This window comes from Osmerus mordax, chromosome 19 (genome assembly GCF_038355195.1).
Source record: "Osmerus mordax isolate fOsmMor3 chromosome 19, fOsmMor3.pri, whole genome shotgun sequence".
NCBI lineage: Eukaryota > Metazoa > Chordata > Actinopteri > Osmeriformes > Osmeridae > Osmerus > Osmerus mordax.
In genome coordinates, this window is record NC_090068.1 from 9765096 (window position 1) to 9777593 (window position 12498).

Below are 12498 nucleotides of genomic sequence, written 5' to 3' on the forward strand. Positions count from 1 at the left end.
ATGCTTTTCAACACACCAAAATTACGTGTTTATTCAGAGCCTTAGACGTTAGCTGCTAGCTACAGTAGACCCATCATTTTAGGTCATCAAGGTTTACTGTACTGTAGCCGAAAAAGAGTAAAGCCTATGGTGATTCTTGCCTACTAATTCAGTACTAGTACTCTAGCTACAACAGTTCAGTCGTGCTAGTGTAAGTTGTCAGTCTCCTGTTGGTATCATTACAGTGCCTAGACAGAAGCTGTGTCTTTCCACAAAATTCACTGGTGATGAAACATAAGTAGCCTACACACCGAGGGGAAATGTCTCACCGCCATTTCCGAGAAGAAGGAGGTGTCCGTTATTCTCCAAAACAGAGCCTTACACGGACATCGAGTCATTGCCCCATCTCTTTATATTGCCATTTCATAATGGGTGACGGTCTCGGAGAACTTGTATTAGCCAGGTAACTTAATAAACTAGATAGCTAGGCTACCTGGCTTCTACCAAACATAACACATAGGCCTAGTAAAGCTAAAACAGGTGAATGTGAGGCCATGTAATGTGAGGCAACATTTACTATAATAGACAGTGCTCGTAACACCAACATCCATACCTCTCATTACATTAAAAAAACACTCCACACTATAAACACTACGTTCTCCAGAGCCACTGATATCTTGTACTAGGTGGTAACTTACTACCTAGTTTTTAGAACAACACGATGGATGTTCACATAGACACATTCCCAGTTCTGGGTGTAGTAGGTAGTAGTAGGTAGGATACGTTTTATTAGTGTAATGAGGGGGTAGAAAAAAACTGCACATGCAATCATTTATTATATAACAGTCTCAACTGTTCCTAAATGAATATGCTGTTTTTAGAATGGCAAAAGATTCAATGTACACTAACATGCTATATCGGATTATTTCTGATTATTGATGCACCCTTGTTCGAAATATAGTTTCTATATATTGATCTTAATATTCAGTAAGAAAAGCTCTTAGTCTGATAACTAGTAATGCATGTTTTATTCACCAACCATCTCTAAATGAGTTGTATTTCTCTATCTGAACAGCAGAGGGAGCTGTTGAGCTAGGTAAGAGCTTTGAAAGGGAACGTTTCCTTGATTGTTGAGCCCATAAAGTAAAGGCCTGCGCACTTTTACCTGTTAAGGCTTGCATAACAGTACAGATTAAGGACATTAGCCAGATGGGTGTGATAATGGCTGGGTATGCAGACAGTCTGCAATGTGGTCAAATCTACTACACACCTGCCCTCAAGTGTAGTATGGTGGCCAGCCAGACAGGAGACATTTATTTCTTCATTTATTTATTATGCACACTCACATTTTATCTACACTGATATATACATCTTGTATAATGTAATTATGAAGTAAAAGAAGCATGCTGCCAACTCTGTATGACATTGTTGGGGGGTCATTCATTTAGTGTCACCATGTGCCAGCCATACAGACATGCTGCTGCGTGTAGACTTGCCTTCATTCAAGTTCAAGTCTATCGGCATCCTTAAAATACTGTGCCAATTGTGATTATAGAAAAAGTGTGCTGTGTTGTTTTCCTACATAAGGAGCACCAGGCCATCTACCACTGTCTCCATCCCCCTGGTCCAGGCTAGTGCCGACCCGTCCCCTCGTTGACAAGACAAGGAGAGGAGATGAGACAACAGGATCAGATGAGAAGAGGCGGTGCAGTCAGCAGGAGCTAAGGGTGGCCGCTGTCATGTGGGTCTCGTCCTCGCTGTCCTTCTCTGTCCTCTACCATCACTGTCACACTACAAGTAGAAAGCCTGACAATCCTACACACTCCCGCTGCCGGACCCTAGTCCCTATGCCCTACAAACCCTCCTCCTCCAGCTCACACTGGCCAGCCGGACTTCACCAGTGACACCCCGCCTCTAGAGGGACCCCTGGCACTCAGAATGGCACCTTCCAGACCTTCTAACCCCAGCCCTCCATCCCCATCACCCTCAAGGAGTTGACCCCTCGGGGAGTTGACTTCCAGCTGTCATCCTGTCCAACTCGGCTCTCTGTGGCTGGTTGAAGATTGTCTTTCTATGTGTCACATAATCCCCCTCTAGAGTTACCCCTAGCTTTTTGTGTTGCATCCTTTACACATTCACACACAAACACACAGCAGCTGCACAGGGTTTGAGTTGAGTGACTTTTACCATGTTTCCATGGAAACTTCCTGAAACCATAAACATTTCCTGCAGGAAGTTTATTCATAGCAGTGTACCCTGAACATTTAATATATATGTAGCCTAATATTATTAAGCAGTACAACAAAGTAAGGGAAAGACAGTTAGTCATAGATATGCTGCTTTCTGGAAGTGAATCATGCGCCATCCCAACGTGCCATTAAGTTCATTTAGACTTTCCATACAGACAAGCAAACAGGCATGGATATACAGACAGACATACATGCAAACCGGCAAGGTAAAGAGTCCAATCAGATCAGATCACTGTCTACCTCTCTATCTTTTCACTCTTACTCACCCTTCTCCAGAAAAATGGTTTTGGATGAGGCCACAAGTGTTCACAATGAGAATGTTGAGGGCCTGTTAAGTGTTTGTGTTTTTGCATTGTTGGAAATAAGTGTCACATTTCAGGTTAAGTTTGGGTTGGCTGCTTTACTGTTGGGGGGAAAGTTAGTGACTCACACACACACACCACTGTACTGTTCCAATGCAGGTGGGATGCTGGTAATCGGGTCATGTGGTCCACTATCATCTTATACCAGAAGAGTAGGCAGTATGTTTCTGTTTACTGTTTGCCTCTGGGACCACCACAGTCTGTAGAAGGAAAGTTCATGGTTATCATTGTGAGCTGAACCAAAGATAGAAGTACAGGCCTGCTATCTGGGTGTCTGTGGGCTGAACTGTATGTGGTCCCAGTCATGGAAACAGTAAGCAGATCTCAACAGGGGTATCAGCAGAGATCAGTAGTGGATTGTTGAATACATGCCAGTAGGCACACAGCCCTGAGACCATGGATAAAATGTTGATCTGAATCTCAGAATGACTATCAGAAATCTGAATGGCATGTCCGATAGATCAGATTATTATGTCAGAAGAATCCAATCTTCCTTTTTATTTAGGTAAACAGGTGTGTTCAAAACACCCATTTATGTGCATCATTATGGATAACATCAAACAACATCCAATCCAACAACACTGTATGTACATTAGGTCTGCCATATCTGAGAAATCAACAGCTTTTATTTCACTCCACAATTCATGTAGATCCATAATCACACAGACCTTGAGGTCACTCAGAGTCTAGAGGAGGATTTAAGGGGAAGGCCCCAGTTATTAAACACAACAATAAAGATACACAGTTAACAGTTTGACACCTATTGAATCCTCCATTCAGGCCTGTTGTGGATCTAATGTGGAAAAACTTGTTATTTACAGTTTGGCTATTTTTAACATGACATGAAAATGTATTCAAATATGAGACCACAGTTTCCCTTGCACTGTGCTGTGCTGGATGACTAGCCTAGTGTGATCTTCAACACAGTGGTAAATACACACAGGAAGTAGTGTCACAGTTTCCACCCTTCGCTCGCTCGCTCTCTGCCTTTCTTTCTTTCTCTCTCTCTCTCTCTCTCTCTCTCTCTCTCTCTCTCTCTCTCTCTCTCTCTCTCTCTCTCTCTCTCTCTCTCTCTCTCTCTCTCTCTCTCTCTCTCTCTCTCTCTCTCTCTCTCTCTCTCTCTCTCTCTCTCTCTCTCTCTCTCTCTCTCTCTCTCTCTCTCTCTCTCTCTCTCTCTCTCTCGCTGAACCCCAGGGGTCCGGTCCTGTCACCCACCCACACAAACAACAGGATGACAACAGTCCTCGGAATAGAACATTCACCAAAAACAGATATTATTCAACTCTCTTTGAGCTATGTTTAGAACACTTTCATAGTGGACTTGGTAACCCTTTGGGGTGTGCCGCTCTCTGGTGTGTGAGCCTTTGGTGTTTGTTTAAACGCTTGTGTAAGAGAGATGGACGCCAGGTAAAAAGCACACACACACATACACACACATATACACACAAACATGCAGGGGCAAAGGAGGCACCAAGAACTGGTGGGAAAAAAATTGAAATGGAAGTAAAGAAGAATGCAGAAATAGACAGACAAGCCTTGGTGTTGAGGTATCTTCATGCCAAAAATGTTTGCATTCTAGAGAAGGCAAGACTTCACACAAACACACTCATGTACACACATGAGTTAATATTCACACACACACAGACACACACACACACTGCGTTCTAATCATTCTCACTCTTTTTTTTTACCTTTCTTTGTTCAGCTAGTCGATGTCATGAGGCACATGGGACTCTGAAGAAGGAAAATCAGTATATCTGAATTCAGAGAGAGAGGAAAGGAAGAGGCAAGGAGAAGAGATCGAAGAGAGAGAGTGTGTGTGTGTGTGTGTGTGTGTTGGGGTGCAAAGAGAGATTGAACAGGGAGCAACTTGTACTCTAAGGTGTTGCCTCACTGCAAATGTTATAGCACAAAACAAGTCAGAGAAGTACTTGTTGGAACATCTTAATTTATTAGCCTAAGCATTAACTCAATGTACCGTGGATTGAAAATAAGGAATGCATTACTCAAGCCACATCATGTTAACGTGTTGACCTAAATCAAAGGAACATTGAACCCTGAAGTGTACCCCATGCTGGTTCTGAAAGAGTGTTCAGCTTTGAGGGAGTATTATGCTCAGTGTCAATCAATGGTGTGTGTGTACGTGTTTGTCGCTCTCCAATAATTCACAAGCTTTCCTCCAGAGTGTTACAGCAAACAATGTAAAATGAGAAAAAGAGCTGTTGAAAGCAAACAGACATTTTCCAATCAAATATCTCCTTACTGGTAAGAGTCAGGTCTTTTTTCTCACAATAGTATAAATTGTTTTATCTGTGTGGAACATTTGTGAAAAGATTCTCAACATCACAAGCTTCCTAACATCTTTAGAGGTTTTGCAACCCTGGTCACAGATATAGACATGTTTGGTTGTGTACAGTTTCAAACAGCCACAGGCATACGCAGCACTGGAAACAGAGATGTGATGGAACACTCCCTGCCTCTCTGCCTCTCTCTTTAGCGTTTCCCACTCTCCATCTTTCATTCTCTCCCTCTGTTTATCTGTTTTTCTCACACCGAGGGACCGAGGCTTAATTAGATATCAACTGCTGAGCAAGGAAGAAGGGAGAGGGGGGGGGGGGAGGGGGGGGTTATGCGTTGGCGGGTGGAGGGGGCGCAGGGGATCTGCAGCAAGGAGAAGCCCTGATAAAGATAACGGACCTGCTTTGCCTGTTTCTCCCTCCCTCTCTCTCCCTCCCTCAGGGCTCTGGCTTTGCCATGGGAACTGGCTGATGTTGCAGAGAGAGAGAGGTAGGGAGGACAGGAGGAAGAGGAGGTAGGGATTCCCACCTCCAGTACACACAGAAGTGCAAACTCTCCACCAACACAGTGCTCTGACACACTGACACACCATCCCAAATGCAAGCTGAAAGCTTATTTGGGATGAGCCTTAGACTTTTGGAATTCCATTTATTTTGTACTTGTTTAATGTTGTCATTGAGTCGTTGGTATGTTCAAAAACATACCAACGACATACCAAGATTACTGGTCTAGTTTTCTGAAGGACTACAATTGAAGTTATAGTAAAGACAGGAGAATTGGAAAGAGAGAGAGAGAGAGAGACTTTAGAGACTCCTCTGGCTGCGCCATGTTAGAAAGTAGGACAGATGACATAACAGGCTGTGATCTCACTGATCAAAGAGCGACAGACCAGCCTGTGTAGCCTGGAGAATCTGCCTAGAAGAAGCTCTCTGACCCAGGGAAGCCAGGCGGCTCTTCCCAGCTCTCCTACTTCAGGCTTGGATTCTACTGTCATGACACATGATGGTATTATACACCATATTATATGGAGCAGCTGTAACAGTGTGTCACTACTGCTGGACCAAAAGGCTGGCAGTCTGCAAGGCACCCTTGACCCATATAGGCAGACTGGTACTGGGCATGCTCACAAGAAACTCTCCCTGGCTTACTCTATGCTTTTGGATCAAGCTCTTCCCATGAGAATAATGACACTGTATTGTCTTCAATCCATCTTTATTAGATAACAGAAATACATAATTTATTTTCATAAAAATAAAAGCCAATAGTTTGGTTTGTTTATGCATATTTTATAGCTCCTTTTATTTTCTACATTACTATGAATATTTTCAAAGTTTCTTAACCTACCAACCGCTTAACCAGCATCTAGAAACAATACATATAAATACATAATTGTCGCTTTGGATAAAAGCGTCTGCTAAATGCATAAATGTAAATGTAATTGTTCTGGGTCCTTTGCAGATGCAGTTGCTCATGAAACATTGTCTCTCTCAGGTTAGCAGCATATTGCAGTGGTTTAAAAATAGCTCAGGGCAACAGTGTCCAGTATGAGACCAGAGAATCCCCCTTGAAAGATGCTGAGTGAGCACCTGTGCTCCCAGTCATCTGGCCCAGACAGGAGGCTCCCTGCTCGAGGAGAGGAGGGTAGTGGGAGGGTGGTAGTGATGGAGATGCTGCTGCTTCTGATGCTAATGAAAAATGAATGCAAGTTCACCACTTACTGATTTGTAATGTATTTCCAAAACAATCGTTCATGACCATGTTTGCTATAATATATGTTTGTGTGATTGTGTATGCGTTTTTGTCTAAATGTTGACTAAGTTTGTAAAGAAAAACTGAACGCAGATGTATGTGTATGTATAGGTTACATTTTTACATGGTTGATCAAATGTATGCTACTTTATGTGGAGCCATGAATTACAGCTTGAGCGTGTCCAAGAGATTTACAGTTTTTTATCTGCCATGCGCTGCTCAGCAGTACACCAGGAAACTCCTAATAAGGGCAAGGAAGTACAACCCCACCGGAACCGCTCCATTTGAAGGTACGACCTTATATGGCATGACGTGTAACTGGGATTTCCGGTAATGGCAGCCATCTGCAGAGACTGGAAATCTGCTTTTAAAGTCGAAAACCTCAATTTGAAGCAAGGAACAACGGTTGAAAACTAGTAAACCATAAAATGCATCGAGCAACATCTGTAGATATCACAGAATATTTAAATGTTGGTCTCCCCGTTGTCTCTATTCTCTACATAGCCTACGTTATATGCTAGACTGCGTTGCCTAAATATGGTCTTCCTCCGTTCCATATTTGGACATCTACGTCACGACAAGAGGCTTTATAAAGCGGTGGGAATCCTCTTCAGAAAGAAAAGAGCTTCATTGCCACATAGGTGTATCAGAGTAGAATGCCCCAAATAACAGTAGTCTTAACAATTCTGACAAACCTGCACGTGAAAACGTGAAGTTTTAAGGAAAAATAATAATTTAGGCCTAAACCTAGATATCCCAATTTGCACACTTTTGCGTAGCATAGAGAAAGGGTATTTTTAGTCCTTTCTTGGGAATGAATAAGGCAAAGCATCGTTTCTGAAGTCTGTCAGAGGATTGTTTTGAAGAAATAGCCTACCAATCTTTGACATCGGTGTGTCCACATTGGCATCCTCAGAGAAACAGCAGCAGCAATCAAGCACCTGTGCTCCAAGACTGGCTGGTGACTTCGCTCTCTTACTCGAGAGAATTAGCGTCTACTCAGGGTCTGTCTATCCAGATCCCCGGACCGCCGGCATCACCCAGGAGAACAGGGAAATGGCTGCTACGAAAGCCGAACTTCTCCTTTCAGCCCTGCAGATCTCAGACCCATTGGGATTCCCACATTCACCTTTGGACAGTTACCCCAAGTTGGAGGAGCTGATGCTGCTCCACTCCGCCGCGACGGGTACATCCTTCCTTGCCGCCTCCGCTGCCGAGGTCGCCGGGCTTGGGACCGGGGACTCCGGGGACGCCTATGAGCATCTGACCGGAGGTAAGCTTCTTCTCTGGGTCTGACGCTTCAGGTGTCAACAGATTAAAAAACACATAGGATGCATATCATGCATTTAATTTACAAACTTTGCTGCTGCAGATAACGTGTGTGCCGATGTTAGACCACTCATAAAAGTTTATTTATTTATTGTACGAGTACATCACTGGACTATTATTTTAACATGAACATCATGTTTTTCCCTGTAATTGTATGAGTAATAAATTGTTATGTAAATTGTTAGATTAACGCATTTGAAAAAATAAGACCTTCCCTGTAAATGGGGCTCAGTCATGGGACTGCTACAATATACCATTAGAGCAAGAGAGGAAGGACAAGTGCAAAAAGCATTTCCAATGCACTTTTCATTATGAGTCAAATCAATATATTTGTCTTGTGTCTACAAACAGACATGCACGTTCACAAACGCACAAACGTCTAATAAAGTTCTACCGTTTAATTACAGTTTAATTAATGTTCCCTATCGTTGTTGTTTCAGACACCCTCCCAGACCTGAGCTCACTCAGCTGCGACAAGTCTCTGTCAGAGCAGCACTTCCCTACAGCCCGCCTGCCTTCACTCTCCTACACTGGGCGCTTCACCCTGGAGCCCACCTCCAACGCCTGCAGCAACAGCCTGTGGGCAGAGCCTCTTTTCAGCCTGGTCAGCGGCCTGGTGGGCATGGCCTCAACCCCAACCTCGGCTGCCGCTTCATGTTCCTCCACCGCCTCGGTCAACTCCTCCGCCGCCTATTCCCTCCCCAACCTGAGCTGCTCCATCCACGTCAGTGAGCCCAATCCCATCTACTCCGCGGCCCCTACTTCCTACTCCACCACAAGCCCTGACCTTTTCCTCGACTCCCCCCAGTCCTTCGCCGGCTCCGGCCAGTACCCGCCACCTGCCTACCACTCCTCCTCCAAGCCTTGTGCCACCAGCACGGCCCTGCCCATGATCCCAGACTACCTGTTCTCGTCCCACCAGCAGGGGGACCTTAGCCTGCTGGCCCCTGATCAGAAGCCCCTCCAGACACACAGCCTCCAGCAGCAGCAGCTGTCCCTCACCCCCCTCTCCACCATCAAGGCCTTTGCCTCCCAGACAGGAACAGTGACGGCGACCGCCCAGGATCTGAAGGGCTCCACCTACCAGTCCCAGCTGGTCAAGTCCAGCCGCGTGAGGAAGTACCCCAGCCGCCAGTGCAAGACTCCCCCCCACGAGCGCCCCTATGCCTGCCCTGTGGAGAGCTGCGATCGTCGCTTCTCACGCTCCGACGAGCTGACCCGTCACGTGCGCATCCACACCGGACAGAAGCCCTTCCAGTGTCGCATCTGCATGCGCAATTTCAGCCGAAGCGACCACCTGACCACGCACATCCGCACACACACTGGCGAGAAGCCGTTCGCCTGTGACGTATGCGGGCGCAAGTTTGCCCGCAGTGACGAGAGGAAGAGGCACGCCAAAATTCACCTGAGGCAGAAAGACAAGAAACCTGAGAAAAGCTCTGCCCCCATCGCCATCCCCTCCCCAGCAGTCTCAGGGTACTCCTCCCCCTCCGCCTCCTCCTATCACTCCCCCACTTCCTCCTACCCATCACCTGGGTCCTCCTATTCCCCCGTGCCATCCTGCTACTCCTCCCCTGGTCACGCCTCCTATCCCTCCCCCTGCACCTCCTCCTACCCCTCCACCTTCCCCACCCAATTGACCTCCTTCAGCACCTCCTCTTTCACCTCATCCTCCCCATCCCTCTACTCATCCCCTGTGGGCACGCCCCAGTCTGACATGCAGTCTAGTCTCTCCCCTCAAGACATTGACCTCTGCTGAGACTCTCTCACAACTCTGCTGGAGAAGAACAAACGACAGGTCTGAAATGCACTATGTCTGGCTTGATGTCAGACGGACTCAGTAGATAATGGACCAGACAAGTTGATGGTGAAGGTGGAGGGAGAACTCTTTCCTCTGCTTCACCTCGGAGACTCAGAAACTGTCTTGGAGCACTGAGGGACATCACAGGGACATCACAGGGACATCACAGGGATATCACAGCGCTTCAGTGCTACCCTGTGCTGCTGTCTGAAGATCGGCTGGCCCACCACCACAGACAGTGGCTCAAAGGGAAGCTACATCCAGTCCAGAGTTTATGTAAAACAGCCATGTTTTGGCTTTCTGTCCACCCTCTTCCAGGAGTTCAGCTTGTTTACATAGTTATGCTGGAACCCCTCTGTAAATATAAATGGTATTGATTGTCTCTCTCCCATGTCTGTTGACTGGCATCCATCCATAGCTACCAACCACAGTCTGCCATCCATGCTTTGGTGCCTTTAGCTTAAACAAATCTAGAATTCGATCACACTATATGGTGTATTTTTCACCCAATGTAAAATAAGAGAATTTAAGGGACAGATATCAAGGTTCTTACAGAGAGAATGTAAGCAAAAAGTTTATTTTTGTAACTAAAATGTTGATATGTATATAATACAGTCAAAATGTTTTTTACCTACTAAGTAGGCATGGGATTTTTGATTTTATGTAGTTTGTTACTTTTTGGTTATTTCTATTTTGTTGTTTATTGGTTCAACCCAGTGACTGTTTATGGCTTCTAAAGACATTGAATGCGCTTAACTGCCAAGGATATTATGTGCTGTTCATGATATCCTTCCAAAAAGGGATATGAATAAAATATAAATATGTATCAATACAGTTACCTTTTTGTGTAATCTTTTATGAATGCACAGCTGTTTATACATGAGGGGTAAGGGTATTTGACATGAAGTAATCAATTAAATATACTGTTAAAACATCTATTATAAGATAGACACAACCAAGTTTGCAAGTCTATATTGCACACATATCATCAATATACCATGATATACAACTTCTTACTATGCAATATATCCATTCCTGGGGTGGCTTAAATGGAGAAGTGAGGATATTTATATAGCTGCAGTCACCTTGACAACCATATTCTTCCTTAAGAACTGTGTTTCCATGTCAACCAACCTGAAGAGCCTATGGAATGGGAGTGAGTGGGTGTGAGAAGGTCTTCTTTCTCTGAGGACATCTGTGATTGAGATCCTCTGCAGCTCTACCACAACTCAACGATGGAAAGCTATCTGGAGTACGGTTCTTGACCATAGGCCTTGACCACTATGTGTCAGGTGCATTCATCTCCCATCCTTACCCTCTAATTTCCTCTCTAATTTCCTGTTTCTCCCTCTCTCCCTCCCTTTCTCCCTCTATCTCTCAAGCCTCTTCAACTCCTCCAGTCCATGTGATAATGCCATTAGAGAAAAGAGGAGTGTAATAGAGGTAATTTGTGTGATCTGGGTTGACTGACTGCACTGTTAAATGTGATTCATTTTACCTTGCCTCTTTCACAGCCAACCTCATAATCCTTCATTATGCATAATTAGCCAATCATCCCCTCTCTGTCTGAGGAGATCAAATATAAATAGAAGGTTCCAGGTGAGCTGTGGCAGGGCCTTTCTCCTCTCCCCTACTTTAACCTTCTCCCCTCCCCTCCTTTGCTCTTCCCCTTACTGGCCTGAAAATCGATTTCTCTGTTACACATTACTCCCGAAAAGAAGATTTTCTGCATGTAGTTAGTGAATTTTAAGTCTCTCTCTGTGTGTGTGTGTGTGTGTGTGTGTGTGTGTGTGTGTGTGTGTGTGTGTGTGTGTGTGTGTGTGTGTGTGTGTGCGTGCGTGTGTGTGTGTGTGTGGATAAAGACAACGGGGGAAAAAAGACAGGCACACTTTTCATGACAGAGCCCCCACTTTCTCTCTATTACTGTGATAGGCAACAGCTGAAAGGTATTTAATCCTTACAACCATAGGCTAGACCGCTCAAGTGTCTTTCACATTCCTACACAGATGAACCTCCCCCCACCCACCCACACATTATTTCACATACCCTGCCACTGTAAAACCACTGCTACTACCCTTATTGTAATTATTGCACACACCAGAACATTGAACAACCTATACACACACACTGGACTCACAGTAGACTTTAACCTAGCTGTTCCTAGAGATTCTTCTATCAGTTACACACGGAGTATAACTCTGTTTATGTTCAACCTGTGTCCTATCTTAGTTCATTAGCCTTCCCTCATACACGCACGCGTGCACGCACGCACTCACACCACACATACACACTCTCCTGTCTGTGGCCTGCCTGTAGCTCCATAGAAAGGGGAGTGGCTGTGGTAAGATGTGTCCCTGTCTGCCTCCAGCCACAGCTGCCACAAGCCCAGCCCAGCCACAAGAGCCAATCACCAGGGGTCGTGTCACCGCCTGTCCTGCTAGCCTGGAAATCTCTCGGCCCATAGAAGGGGTTTCCTGTCCCGGCACCGGACTTCCTGACGTCCTTTTAGGGTGTTTCCTGTGCTGACTCTTGGCTGACTGCCCAGACAAACTGGTGCAGGGATTTTATTTCCCAGCTTTTTTCCTACTCTGTCTGTGACTGGGGAGAAAAACAAGATTGGGCTGTGTGCTAGATTGATGATGATGGCTGGTGTGTGTGTTTGTATGTATGTGTGTGTGTGTGTGTGTGTATGCGTGTGTTTGCATGTGTGTGTGTGTGTGTGAAGGAATGA

General features: G+C 45.2%; 1 protein-coding gene across 1 annotated transcript; it reads left to right on the forward strand.

Moving 5' to 3' along the window:
* The first annotated feature begins 7265 nt into the window (after positions 1 to 7265).
* LOC136963405 (early growth response protein 1-like) lies at positions 7266 to 10601 on the forward strand. The gene is made up of 2 exons (XM_067257530.1): positions 7266 to 7910; positions 8407 to 10601. The coding sequence occupies exons 1-2, from the start codon at positions 7694 to 7696 to the stop codon at positions 9723 to 9725; spliced, it is 1536 nt and encodes a 511-aa protein (XP_067113631.1). The 5' UTR covers positions 7266 to 7693; the 3' UTR covers positions 9726 to 10601.
* The last annotated feature ends 1897 nt before the right edge of the window (positions 10602 to 12498 follow it).